The sequence below is a fragment of the Passer montanus genome, unplaced genomic scaffold, assembly GCF_014805655.1.
Source record: "Passer montanus isolate IOZ18808 unplaced genomic scaffold, ASM1480565v1 scaffold1, whole genome shotgun sequence".
Classification (NCBI taxonomy): domain Eukaryota; kingdom Metazoa; phylum Chordata; class Aves; order Passeriformes; family Passeridae; genus Passer; species Passer montanus.
In genome coordinates this window covers 12766442-12780212 of record NW_024356504.1, presented here as the reverse complement: position 1 = coordinate 12780212, position 13771 = coordinate 12766442, and the positions used below count along the sequence as shown (strand labels likewise).

At 59.8% G+C, this 13771-nt stretch overlaps 2 protein-coding genes across 6 annotated transcripts; one reads left to right on the top strand and one right to left on the bottom strand.

The window, feature by feature from the left end:
* Positions 1–655: 655 nt before the first annotated feature.
* Positions 656–3231, top strand: INHA (inhibin subunit alpha). The gene is made up of 2 exons (XM_039699699.1): positions 656–1031; positions 1944–3231. The coding sequence occupies exons 1-2, from the start codon at positions 665–667 to the stop codon at positions 2675–2677; spliced, it is 1101 nt and encodes a 366-aa protein (XP_039555633.1). The 5' UTR covers positions 656–664; the 3' UTR covers positions 2678–3231.
* Positions 3232–4472: 1241 nt separating this feature from the next.
* On the bottom strand, positions 4473–8666 carry LOC120497758 (gap junction gamma-1 protein-like). Of its 5 annotated transcripts, none has more exons than XM_039699664.1 (3): positions 8409–8666; positions 4842–6037; positions 4473–4713 (listed from the first exon to the last, which is right to left on the bottom strand). In XM_039699664.1, exons 2-3 carry the CDS (start codon positions 6010–6012, stop codon positions 4706–4708), a joined length of 1179 nt encoding a protein of 392 aa, XP_039555598.1. In that variant the 5' UTR covers positions 6013–6037; positions 8409–8666; the 3' UTR covers positions 4473–4705. The 5 variants fall into 5 exon arrangements, with proteins under 5 accessions (XP_039555598.1, XP_039555588.1, XP_039555624.1 ...); XM_039699654.1 differs by having other exon boundaries at positions 8285–8422; XM_039699690.1 differs by lacking the exon at positions 8409–8666 and adding an exon at positions 8189–8206.
* Between the last annotated feature and the right edge of the window lie 5105 nt (positions 8667–13771).

Sequence of the window (13771 nt, the reverse complement as noted above, 5' to 3'; positions counted from 1 at the left end):
TACCTGCTGTGGGGTCTCAGCTGGCCTGCCTCTGTCTCATCTGTTCTTCCCCCCCTGAAGCTGGGCCAGCCTTCCACAGCCCCAGAAAGAGCAGGGACCTTTTGCCATCCCTCCTGCTTCATGTCCCCAGGACCCTGCCAATCACCAGACTGTCATGGAGATGCCACAACCACCCTGCCCCTCAGCTTGCCCTTTCCAAGGCCCCATCCTCACATTTTGGCTGCCCTGGGGACTGCCACCTGCAAAGTGCCTCCCCCATGCGAGAGCCTCCCAGGCCTCTGCTCCCCACCAGGTCCTTGCCCAGATTTCCCTGCTGTGCACAACTGCTGTCACTTCCCACCAGCTCCCCAGAAGCCCTAGACCTCCAACTCCTCCGCCATAGGGGGCACCCAGCATCAGCAGCTGCAAAGCTCACCCAAGGTACCCCCTCCATCCCTGCCAGCTTAGGTTCCTGGCACCACCGTGCCCCCAGCCCGGCCTGCCCAGCCCCACACACCCACTGCTCCCGGCAGCATCCCCCACACACACCCCCTTGCCCGGGCGCCGGCCCCCCCAGACCACGCTGTCCTTGCAGTCCTCGCATTCCAGACGTCTCAGCGCTTTCACAGCTCAGAGATAATATTCACGGGGAGCAGACGTTTGCGTCAGTGTCAGATAGATCTCAATGCCACCCTGCCCCGGGGGGAGCGCAGCGGGCAGACGGGCTGGGCAGGCAGGCAGGAGCCCGCGGCAGAGCCCCCCGAGCCACCAGGCCGCTGTGTGCCCCACGGCCATGCTGCTGCTCCTGCACCTGCTGCCTGCCATGCTGCCCTCCGCCGCCCTGGCCAGCTGCACCGCGCCGGGGCCCGACCGGCAGCTCGTCCTGGCCAAGGTGCGGGCTCGGCTGCTGGAACACCTGAGTCCCCCCCTTCTCCAGGAGGAGCCACAGGTGGAAGCAAGGAGGCTACACCGGAGAGACGTCCTTGAAAACACCGAAGTGGAGCCAGAGGAGCTGGAGGACACCTCCCAGGTGATCTTATTCCCTGCCACAGGTGAGAACATCCTGATGAAAGGGTGAAGCAAGGTGGGGGGTTGGAGCAATGCAGATGCTGAAGGATGGAGAGGCTGATGTGGTGGTCTGTGGGAGAAGGGGAAGAAGGTATGCCAGGCTGGGACATGGGTGTGAGTGAGATTTGGTGGAGAGCCTGGAGATGGAAAGGTATGGCAGGCAGGGACAGGCAGAACAGTTCAGGACAGACAGCAGAGGGACAGGCAGCACAAGAGGGTGCTGAGAGGCTGGGAAACAGCTGGCTGGGGAGGATGCAGAGACATGGGAAGGGCTGAGGAGCAGGGTGGAATAGGGTGGGATGCTAGGGAATGGGGCAGTATACTGTAAGGGAGGTTGGAATATGAAGGAGCAGGGCAGGGTGCTGAAGCACGGGGCAGGATGACCAGCTATAACAGGAGATGGGGCAGAATGCTGAGGGATGGGATAAGATGTACGTGCCAGGGGAAAGAGGGCAGGATGGCCAACTATGGAACAGGACTGGGAGATGGGCCAGGAAGCTGGGGAGATGGTCAGGATGCAGAGGATGGGAGAAGGGGACAGGTGACCAGCTATGGGGCTGAATGGGGCTGAATGCTATGGGGGCTGAATGCTGGGGCACAGGGCATGATATGGACTCTTGGGGAAAGGGGCAAGATAACCAGCTGTGGGGCAGGATACTCGGGGACACGGGTGACAGTAATGGACCAGCCTAGGGCATAGCAGGGATCAGCTGTGGGGCATAGCACAGAAGCTGCTGCACAGCACATCAGCTCCCCTGCACCCTGCCACAGCCTATGCCAGCAGCCAGGTGCCCTGCAGCACTCCAGGGACCTCTGCAACACCCCACTTGCCATCTGGCATTGGGGATTCTCCCCAGTTTTGGGTGCACACCCTGATCATCTTTTCCCCCCCACAGATGTTCCCTGTGAGCCCACACAGCCAGACAAGCTGCTGGAAGAAGAAGGGATTTTCACCTACCTCTTCCAGCCCTCGGCACACACCTTGAGCCGTGTGGTGACTTCTGCCCAGCTCTGGTTTTACACGGGCCCCTCGGCTGCCCCCAACCACTCCACCCTTGACGTGCTGACCCTGTCACCTCAGGGCCGGGTGCCGGTGACGGCCATGGCGGAGCGGACACCCGAGCACTGGACAGTGTTTCACTTGGCCCCGGTGCTGCTGCCCCAGCTCTGGCAGCCGCTCTTTGTGCTCCTGGTGCGCTGCCCTGGCTGCCCCTGCCTGGCCGAGGGGGACAAGGTGCCCTTCCTGGTGGCCACCACCCGGGCCAAGGGCAGTGAGAGGGCCCGTCGCTCTGCCATGCCCTGGTCCCCAGCTGCCCTGAGCCTGCTGCAGCGTCCATCCGAGGAGCTGGCTGCCCACACCAACTGTCGCCGGGCTTCCCTCAACATCTCCTTCGAGGAGCTGGGCTGGGACAAGTGGATCGTGCACCCCAGCAGCTTTGTTTTCCACTACTGCCACGGGAGCTGCGCTGCAGGCCACGGGCTGAGCCACCGGCTGGGTGTGCAGCTGTGCTGCGCCGCCCTGCCCGGCACCATGCGCTCCCTGCGCGTCCGCACCACCTCCGACGGCGGGTACTCCTTCAAGTACGAGACGGTGCCCAACATCCTGGCCCAGGACTGCACCTGTGTCTAGGGCACCCGGCAGCCCGGCCCCGGAGCGTGATCCCACCCAGGAGGAGTTGCTTTCCCAGCGGAACCCTGGCCACTGGGATGGGGCAGTTTGGCTTACCGCCCTCCCCTGCACAAGCCAGATTTTTGGGCTGGCCCAGGTACCATCACACTGCCAGACTTGCCCTAGGGCCGGTCCCAGCTCAGAGCAAATCAGGGCGTGGTGGGGCATGGATAGGCACAGCCTATGGCAAAGGCATCACTGCCCTGCCAAAGCCAGCCTGCTGTCTGCAACCGGATTAGCCCTCATCTCTCCCCACCTGCTTTTCTCCTACCATTCTGCACCCCCACAAAAATTGGTGTCTTCCTCCTGCTGCAGAGTTCAACAGCTTCCCCTGTGCTCCAGGCAGGGCCAGGCTGCTGCAGCAGCATCAGGATGTGCCTGGGTGAGCCCATGAACCTCACACTGGTGGCAGGGCTGGTAGCACACATGGCTCCACAACTGAGCCCTCTCACAGCAGCACAGCTTGTTGGAAAGCTTAATGGGATGAGGGAAATAAACCTGTTCCCTTTACTAAAGCAGCCTGGAAACGCCAGTTTCTGTCTAGATGGAGAAATGAGGGGATGGGCAAATACTGTTAGAGACATCCAGCTCTGATTTGGGGTACCAGAGAGGGGACTGGAGTATGCTGGCCAAAATGGGCATGGTGTGGCTGGGTTTGATCCTGCCCCAGCAGGGGTGTGCAGAGCAGAGCAACATCCCTTCTGCTCTGGGCAACAGCTTGTGCAGGAACAGTGGAAGCGGATGGCTGGGGAGACGTGGGGATGGTGGGAGGATGGGGAGGCAGAGGAAAGCCCCTGACCTGGCCCCTTGGCAATGATAGAGCCAAAGAGGAACGTGGCCAGTGCAATCCCTCTCCAGCAGGATGATGACGGCTGCCCTGGCCGCAGCCGCCTCCTCACGGCAGGAACAACTGAGTCACCCTGGGCAGCAGGGAGGTCCCAAGGCACGCACAGCAGCGCCAGCCCAGACGTACAGGATTCCCTTCCCACCCCTTCCTCCCAAATGAGGGGATGCAGCAGTTCAGTACAAAACGTCTTCAGCCTTTACTAATATAGATATTAAAAAAAAAAAAAAAGAAAAACAGAGTGACAATCATTTCCGAGTAAAAAACAACGCTACAAAAGTCCCCATGTGACCCAGGCTGAGATGATGAGGAATGCTCCACTGGCTCCCGGCCGAGCCCAGCTCGGGGCACCACGTCCCCACACTGTGAGGCCAGAGTCTGGCTCCGTGCAGGGGGTCCCAGCCCTGCAGCCAGAGTGGGAGGAGACAAGTTTTGGTCCAAGGGCGGCCTGCCAGGACAGGGCGGAGGCAGTGGGAACGACAGCCCCTGACCTCTGCACAGACATTTCCAAGCAGGCCAGCCCCGCAACTCACGGCCCCATGCCAGGATGCTACGCAGCACGGCCTCCCAGGCTACAAAGTCACTTTCTGGAAGTGCAGTGCCACCAGGACCCCTCCCACCCCCTCCAAGAGTAACGCCAGCCCAGCACTTGACCCACAGCTTGGCCCAGCCAGCCAGACCCCCAGCCTGCTCCCCTAAGTCCCCCACAACTTGGGGGGCAGTACCAAAATCAACAGCACGTGCATCAGCCAGTGCTGCTGCGGGTGGCAGAGGGCATGGGGGGCACAGGGAGGTGCGAGGACAACATGCTGGGGAAAATGGGTGTGGGAGGAGGAAAAGTGGGTGAAACAGGAGATGGGGGGGCACGGCCCAGAGTGGAGATTGGGATGGAGTATAAAAATGCCAGGGTGCACATGTTGATGAGTTTATAAAAACGTACAAAAATAAGATATTCCCTTTTTGAAAATTAAGTAGGAATGAACCCCATGGCCCCTGACCCCTCTGCTGCCCACTGGGCAGGGCTGCCCAGACTGCCCCGCTGGGCAGGCGTGTGGCATCCTTGGCCCTGTGCTCCTGGCAGGACGCCTGTCCCACGGTGGCGGTGGCAGCCACTCCGGCAGACACGCTGTCGTCCCTGGCGACACTCACAGCCCTGTGGGGAGCAAAAAGCAGGTTAGCACCCACCCCAGCGGGAATGGCATCCTCTCTGCAGGGGAGCCTCGGGGCAGCCCCCCATGCCTCCAGCCCAGTGGGCGGGATCCACCCCTCTTTCCAGCTCACCCGTGCTCCTGTCGCAGGCGGCGGTCCCCTTCTCGTGGGCGAGGTTGAGGCGGTTCTGCTCGGCGGCGATGCCGTTGGCCTCGGGACTGCTGCTGCGGGCAGGGCTGGGGGGCCGTGGCGGGGGCTGCAGGTGGAAGGCCACCTCCAGGTGCTCCTGGGCCAGCCGCAGGTGCTCACGCAGCCGGTCCAGCTCGTGCACCGGGGGAGCTCCGGCCAGGGCGAAGCGCCCCTGGGCCAGGCTCTCCCGGTAGTCCAGCTTGCTGTTGGTCAGTGGGGCTTGTGGCATCTCCTTCTTCAGTGAGTGGTAGGTGGGGGGGGCGCTGGGGGCCTTTTTGGGGTACTGTGGTGCAGGACTGCCGCCAGTTGGGAGTGGGGGCCCATCAGCTTGGCTCAGGGCATCACGGATACGCCCCACACCAAGATGCAAGAGCTCGCAGAGGTTGAGGAAGAGGCAGAGCCCGCTGACGGCGTACATGATGAGGAGGAAGATGGTCTTCTCTGTGGGGCGGGAGACAAAGCAGTCGACAGTGTGCGGGCAGGGGCTGCGGCTGCACACGTAGGAGGGGCTCACCTCAAAGCGGTACAGCAGGTACTGCCCGAAGAGGAAAACCATCTCCAGCACGGAGCGGCACAGCAAGTGTAGGACATAGGCACGCATCAGCCCGTCCTGCTTGATACGGCGCCGGCCATCATGCTTCTCTCCGCCCTCTGGGCTCTTCTCCTTCTCCACCTCGATCTCCTCGAAGATCATGGGGTCTTCCTCATTGTCATCCTCTGCCTCCTCGTAGTCTCGCCCGGCTCCCCGGCGCACCACCGGCATGCGCGCCCGCCGGGCTGACGGCGGCCGGCGCCGCGAGGCCTCGGGCATGCGAGCGATGCGGTGCATGGCAAAGCCCAGGTAGAGCACCGACGGCGTCGCCACCATGATGATCTGGAAGATCCAGAAGCGGACGTGGGACAGGGGCGCGAAGGCGTCGTAGCAGACGTTCTCACAGCCCGGCTGCTGCGTGTTGCAGACAAACTTGCTCTGCTCGTCGTAGTAGATGGACTCTCCCCCCACGGCCGTCAGCACGATGCGGAAGACAATGAGGACGGTCAGCCAGATCTTGCCCACGAAGGTCGAGTGGTTGTTGATCTCCTCCAGGAGCCGCGTCAGGAAACTCCAGCTCATCCTGACCAGGCAGTTGACTCAAATCCTGCAAGGAAGGGGCAGGCAAAGAGGCACTGAGTAATTCTGCAGGCATCTCAACGGGACCCTGAAGTCTGCCAGCTGCTAACCGAGCTCTGTGCCGCTCCCTCTTCCAGCACCAGCGTCCCTTCCCTTACTCACAGATCCATGAACACAGCCCTGCTCAGGAAGCTGCCTCCCCATAACTTTATTCCCTGCTCAGCACCGCCTCCCTGTGCTCCTGTCTGCATCCTGCTCCCACCCTGTTGCCAGCCAGGTGGGTGGAGGCCATGGGGAAAGGCTGGGACATCCTGGTTGCCTGCGGGGACACATCTAGGGGAAGAGTGAGCACAGTCACAACCAGAGCAAACATGCCAGCGTAGGGCAGCACCAGCTGGGGACTGTGAGGGGACAAGCAGGAGCAGAAACACTTCCTTCTCCTTTAGTGACACAGCACCCATTTATCACCTGGCACTGAACAGGTCCCTAACCAGCACTCACACCCTCCCACGGGGGTCCACAGGCCATGAGGAAGGCAACACATGGCAGCTCCACTGGCACACTGCAGCTGCCCCCAGAGCAACATCCCCTCCCCACGTGCTAATCAGCCAGGTCCTCTTCACTCCAGAGCTCTCCTCCGAGGGTCATTAGAGGTGCAGCATCACTCTCCAAACAAACCTCAATGCTGTGCCCTCTCTCCTACAGGATCCCAGACCCCAAAGCCTGCAGTGGCCAGTGCTCACAGCACCCTGCAGCTCCACAGCAAGGGCTGGTGGGGGGATGGAACAGGGGGCAGGACAGTGATAGCAAGGGGCAGTGTGGGGTAGCCAAGGAATTGCACAAAACCCTGGCAAAACAGCTGACACTAGAGACTGGGGAGGAAATTATAAGGACCGTGTCACATCTCCTGGCCAAAGAAGACGCAAGACACCCACACCACCCACTGCCACCCCTGGTTTCAGCAGCTCGTGCATGAGATGATGCAAGCCAGGGCAGCAGGTGGCAGGGATGGCTCACAGTGAAGAGAGGGTATGTGTCTGCCCAGAGCCCCCAGCAGCCCCTGCCAGCCCCATCCCATCACCTCTGGCCAGGGCATGTCCCTGCAGATGACGACTGATGCTGCACTGATTCCATTATTGTCCAGAACAAGAGGATCTTTTACACTAAGCTCAGCCAGCCTCCCGACCAACCTCACCTAAGCAGAATAGTCCCTCCAGCACAATGCTGGGGACATGCTCTTGCTGCAGGAAGTGGCACAGGCTGGCAGCACCAGGGACCCAAATTCAGCCCATCAGGGCCACCATCCTTCTGTGGTCACACACCCTGTCTCTCAGGTGTGAGCCCCTCTCCCCCACCACCTCCCTGCAAGGTGGGTGCTTTGTGTCTGCCTTTACCCTAGCCTAGCAGCACACCACCCTGGCACCCACCAGGGTGAAGAACAAGGTGAGAGGATGAGGTAGGAGGACAACAAGGTGAGAGGACGAGGCAGGAGGACAGTTCCAGGAACTAAAACCCAAGCTATGTCAAACCACGACAGGTACCAAGCCCAAGGAAAGCAAAGCCATAGGGTGCCACTGCTGTGGTGGCTATGGAAGTGTGGCATGGGAAGGGCTGGCAACGTGGGATGGCAGCAGCAGTGGGCAGAGCCAGGGCAGAGCTACCTGCAGCCTGTCCGCTACCCGGGGCAGGTGTCCAGAGGCCAGTTTTCAAAGCAGCACAGCCATCCAGGGCCTCCCGGCCACGCTGGGAGTCAGCACTAGCACCATACCTTGGCTGGGCCCTACACCTACCCCTCAGTCCTACCGACCCCAGTCCCGCCTCGTGGGGCTCCCAGCCCTGTCTGAGACCCCCAGTTTCCCCTGCCCAGGGGCACAGCAGCAGGCATCCCACCCTGGGGCTCACGGGCCCCTGCCCATCCGGGGACGCTGTCCCACCCGACCCCTGCCACCCTGGGGACCCAGCCCTCAACCCCAGCCTTTTCAGGGTCCCCGGTCCCACCGACTCCGGCGCCCCGAGGGCCTCCAGCCCAGCTGCCCCCGCCTGTCTGAGACCCCCAGCCCCCCCCCCCCCCCCTCCCCGCCCCCCCGCCGCCCCCCGCCTGTCTGACACCCCCAGCCCCCGACCCCGCCTGTCCCAGACCCCCAGCCCCCGACCCCGCCCGCCCGCGGCCCCAGCGCACTCCTGGGGCTCCCGCCGCCCGGGGCACGGTCCCCGGTCACCCGCCTCGCCGTGCCCCAGGGCCCCGCTTCCCCGCGCAGCACCCGGCCCCACTCACGGCACACGGGGACGAGCGGCTCCCGCCGGCAGGCGGACAAAGCGGTGGGGCGGCGCGCCGCCGCCTCCCGCCGAACAAAGGGGCCCGGGGCCGCCCCGCCCCGCTCCCGCCCGCCGGTGCGTACCGACCGCCCCGCTCGCATCTCCGCCCCGCGTGTCCCGCTCCGCCGCGGGCACCACCGGCCCGGCCCGGCCCGGTGCCGCCCTGGTCCTCCCCGCCCGCGGCTTGGGAGGCCGCGCGGGGCTGCGGGCAGGGACCGGCCCCGGCCGAAACTCTCCCAGAGGCGACTCCCGCCCCAGCAGCTCCGCCCGGCCGCGCTGCCCGGCTCTGTCTCTCCGCTCCCGGGGCCGCTCCTCCCGCGCAGCGCGGCGGAGGCGCCCTGCCCGCTCCCGGGGGACGCTCCGGGCCGCGGGTGCGGCTCGGCCCGCGGGCTTCCCAGGGGTGAGTCCGCCCCAGGTTAGAGGAGGGAGCCCCCGCTCCGGCCTGAGAGTCTGCTGCACAATAACCTCCTGTTCTTACAGCGTGCTTCCCCGCCCAGTGGAGAGCGAGGATGGAAGGAAGGAGAGATCTGGTGGCACAGAGGAGAGGTGGCCGCACACGTGGTGGGAACGCAGAACAAGACGTGCCTGTGTGGCGGTAATGTGCCTCAAGCCTTTTGAAGCCCGTGCTGCTTCTCGTGTCCCAGGCCAAGTTCCTGCAGCAGGACCGGGCTGAGCATGCAGCCCCTCGAGAAGTGCCCTCAGAGTCACCGACTGCACCGCCAGGGCCAGCACGATGGCAGCAGCGGCTTTGAGTCACCCCCTGGAGCTGTGCCCTGTCCTTTCACCGAAGGACCTTGGCCACTCAATTTCTGCACTGCTAAAATTGGCTCTGTGGGAATTTTGTTGGTGCTGAGTCTCCACACTGGGCCAACCACACCTTTGATGTCCTGGCCCTGTTGTGTGGGGAAGAGGAGGGATCCTGAGCAGTCTTGCACAATGAATACTCATGCCAAAGCTGGTGTCTGCATAAGCTCATGAAGCACTGCTTCTCCTTACTCGAACACGTGCTCCTTCTGCTGAAGGATTTCTAGGAACTGGCGCTCTGGTGCAGCACTGGGGCTGCTGGGGCAGGGCTAAGGCCAGGAGGCTGGGGCAAGGAGAGCTATGGGGACTGTGGCAATCACATCCAGAGTGGGGTTTTGGTTATTCTGCAGCAGCCCTGCTGCTTCCCTAAATCAGCAAAGCCACCCAGGCATTGCATCAGCACCCACAGAGCCTGGACACAGGCTCAGTGCTCTTACATGGGAGAGCAACTGGAACCCCCCAGAGCAGTGTTCTGTACTCTGACAGAGATGCAGGTGTGTGCACAACAGGGTGGGGAAAAGGGCCCTGCTTTGGGCTCTTGCTCACTCCTTCCTTCTCCCCAGCTCATGGATGGATCAGTCCCAGGTAATACATTAAGTTCCATGGAGGGAGAGCTGCAGCAAATGGAGGGGAATTTGACCAGGACATAAAGAAATAGTTTTCATTGAATCCCATTCTCGTGCATGCAACTGTGGCATTAACATTTCTGTAAGGGAAAGGTGCATTCCAGATTCAGCACAGACACTCTGATCACAATCTCCATCCCAGGCCAGGAGAAACAGGAAGAAGTGGATGCAAGGAGACAGCAAGCTGAGCATGGAAACACAAGCTTTTGGAAGAATGTAGGGAAGCTTTCAGCTCCAGAAGTGAAACCCAGAGCTGCAGGGAAGTGACACCTGCAGTGCAGTGTGGAGAGGTGGGAACAGGGCAGTGGGCTGCCAGCATGAGGACAGCATTCCAGCATGCTGGGGAGGTCAAGCAGCACATGTTCAACCTCCTGCTCTTGCCTGGCAGTTGAAGTGACTTGTGGCTTTCCCCACAGTAACCACTTGTTTTCAAGTGTTTCCAGCCTGGAAAGCTTGCCTCCAGCCTGGCTTCAACCCCAGGCAGCCGAGCAGTTTGCCAGGGGTAAGGACCTGTGTGACCCTTTGACTCTGGTGCTCAGCGTGTTGAGAACAAGCCCCTGTTTCACCAGCCTCACATTAAACTGGGGAGTGTGACCTGTGAGGCACTGCAAAATGAAGCCCTTGTGCCCAGAAAGAAGGTGCTTGTTGTGCTGGGGTCAGGCACCACTGCTGCAGCATTTTTGCACAGCACAGCTCAGCCCATGCCCGGGCTGCGGGGCAGGGATGGCCTTGGAAGGCCAGGCCTGGGCTGGTGTCACACAGCCCACGGACAGGCATTACTGTGCTTGTCAGCATCCCACCACTGGCGTCAGAGCCCTCCAGCTTCCCCTCTGATGTTGCCCTGGGTGTTCCTGCACTCTACCCTTGCAAAATCCAAATGCCTGCAGAGGCATCATTCTTTCAGCTTGGGGTGGAGGGAACACCCTCATCATCACGGGAAAGGAAGACGGGGGACAAAGGGTGTTGCCCACCCTCATCCCTTGCCACATCAGCTGAGGCTGACAGAGCACAGTGGGCAGGAAGGATGTACAGACCAGCAGTCTTGTGGGGTCTGGCTCAAAGACCAGTTTTGCAGAGGAAACAGGCACTGTCACCAACCGCAAAAACCAGGATCAGCCCCAAACCACTGAGTCTGTGGGGCAGAGCCACGGAAGGGCAGCTGCACAGCCCAGCAAAAGCAAGGGGAGCTGACAAAAGAGGAGATAGTGGCTGAGAGGGAGTTTAAGCAGAGGGATAAGAAGAACATCCACTTCTTGGACAAGTGCTGCAGCTCAGGAGGGACATGGGCAAGAGCTTGTGCAAGCACTCCTTCCTCCCTGTTTAGGCACAGTGGTGTAAGAGAGGCACCCTCTGAGATGCCAGTGCCAGCCCCTGCCTTGGCCACCAGACACAGGGTGCAGGGAGGGTGCAGGGCCCAGTCTGGCTCTTGACAGCAGCGTCAGTTTCTGCTCTGATCAATACAGCAGGATGGGCTGGGCCCTGCTATGACTCTCTGCTTTCGGGGACAGTGGCAGTAAGGCAGATGGTGGGGCTGGGTGCCCTGGGTGTGTTTGCTGCAGGGTGACATGGACAATGCCTGGCTGGTGCTTGGCAGTGGGGCGAGGAAGCCAGCTCCACCCTCCAAGCAGGGTAGAGCAGGCAGCTCTGCAGGTAGGTAGCACTGCAGGTAGGCAGCACGCATCCCTGGCAGCAAACACGCTCTACCCAAATTAAACAACTTGTCTGGCACTGGGACAGGGAGCAGACAACTCTATAGGGACTGTTTGTCCTGAGACAGGACAGCTCCATAACTAGCTTAATACCCTTCCTCTGATAACGTGCAGAGGCACACTCCATCGCAGCAGCACAAAGGGCAATGACCATGCACTCCATGGCTTTCAAATGGCTTCCTTCCCTTTTATACCCCACTTGATCATGCAGCACAGTGGGCCCACAGTCCCTGCTCACCTCTTTCATGCTGTGGTATCCTTGCCAGTTCCTGGGTGCTGACTTCTGCCAGCACCACACACAGCACCTGAGCCCAGCCTGTGTTGGCTGCTCTTCCCCTGCCTGCCGAACTGGAGGGTAGCCCACAGGGAAGGGCTTTACACAGGCCTGGACACTGCTCTCTCTGCTGGGTAAGGACCACTGGCACCTTGGAGGGATGAAAGTGGCCAGACAGGTCCATGACCCATGAGGAACACGTGCCCTTTGCTGCCACATCTCAAGTCCCCTGGAGAAGGGGCCAGCAGGGATATTCTGCTAGAAGTAAATGACCAGGCACTCCAGTCACCAGGCTTTGCAAGCTCGACATAGTGCAGGGGGACTGACAGTTAACCCACAAGCTATGTATGCTCAAGGCAGTACTGCTTTAGAGGGCAGAGAGATGCAGCAGGAAGCACTAAAATAGCCAAAGCCATGACTGAAGGCATCATTTTCATTGATAACAGCAGAGTAAAGCAGGGCTGGTGCCTGTGGAACAGTGGTGGTAGCTTCAGGCTCATGGCAATGGCCACCTGAGCCCACGGCTGCCTGCAGCCTGTCTCTAGAGCCCTACGGCAGCCTGGGAATCCTTCCAGCTACATACACCTTGACAAGAGACTACTGCAAGCAAGCAGGCAGGAAAAACAGAGGTTCAGACCAGCCTTGCTCTGTGCTAGCAGCTGAGTGCTGGAGCTCAGTGCACCCAGAAAAGCAGGAGAAGGAGCAAAATCCAGATTGTTTAAGAGTACAGCTGGGGGATGGCGTAATCAAAACTGAGACAGGCAGAAGATATCTGCAGCTGGTTCAATATATATTCCACATTTCTGCAAACCCCAGCTGTCCTATACAACCCCAGTTCCCACAGAGCCACCAGTGGGATGCCTGCAGTGCTGGATGGTGGAACATGTTACGGGAGCCCTTGCACACCCCCAGCTGATGCAAGGAGCCCAGTTCATGTAATCACTGCACCAGGTGCAGGAGGCCCTACAGCAAAGCATTTGTGATCATGCAGTAACCAAAAAGGGGTTAATCTGTAGTAACCAGGAGAAAATGCAAAGTGAAAACAAAGCAAGCATTTCATGGAGGGGCAGCAGACAGGTTGCGGCAGTGCATGTGAGTTTTTTTGTCAGTGCAGCAGCCAAAGGAATGCAGAAAAGCAGGGTGCCATTAATGGGACCAAGACACTGGTGCTGAGCTGGGAGCACAGACAACCATACATATGGCAAAGAAGAGAAGCAAATGAGTAATCACCTCTGAAATAAAAGGCAGGAAGAGCTTGAGAAGAGCTGTGGCACATAATCAAAATCTTTGGTTCTGGCAGTCCCCATTTTGTCAGGCCCCTCAACACATACCCAGACACTGGAGTAGCAAAGGTGCAGCTGGGCTAGGACCAGAAAAGCAAGTTCCAGGGATGAGTTTTTTCAGGGAATCAGCTTGAGCAGAAGAGACATCAATGAGCTGGTCCAGTAACTCCAAATTTGACTCTTGCCCTTTGTGAAAAATGCAACTATAGAAGGTGAAGGCAGAAATTACACAAGCTCCTTAAATGGTGAGATGAAGACATAAAACCCTACTGATGTTTACTGGCTCAGCTCCCTTAGAGTCCTTCCCCCAAACAAAGTTGGGGACTGAGCTCAGTCCCACTTAAGATCTGAGATCCCCAAAGGAACAGAGAGCAGCAGCTGGATGCCGACTGAGGAAGAGGAGGGGAAAGTGGGATGAACTGGGACATCTGCCTCCAGACAGTACAGATCTTATCAAGTTTATAGAAGGCTAGATAAAAATATCAGCCACTGTGGGCCTTCAGCAACTCAACTGGCTCTGGAAGTGACAGAAGAACATCCAATAGTACAGTGACCCCAAGAAAGAATGGCCTTCAGAACCAGGATGGAAACTGAACTTCCTGCTCTCCTAAGAATATAAGGATGGCATAGGTGGGTTTGAGCAGGAAGGGAAACTTTATTGCATATTTTCAGAGAACCAGCAGGATGCAGTGGGGCCAAGTCCCTGCTGTTTTCTCTATGACAGAAACTGAAGCCATAGACACCAACTTT

What these genes read in the sequence shown, in the direction of transcription:
- INHA (XM_039699699.1), top strand. Translation starts at nt 665, where the DNA reads ATGCCACCCTGCCCCGGGGGGAGCGCAGCGGGCAGACGGGCTGGGCAG. An exon ending in GATCTTATTCCCTGCCACAG is followed by an intron (nt 1,032 to 1,943) that starts GTGAGAACATCC and finishes TCCCCCCCACAG; the next exon opens with ATGTTCCCTGTGAGCCCACA.
- LOC120497758 (XM_039699664.1), bottom strand. Translation starts at nt 6,012, where the DNA reads ATGAGCTGGAGTTTCCTGACGCGGCTCCTGGAGGAGATCAACAACCAC.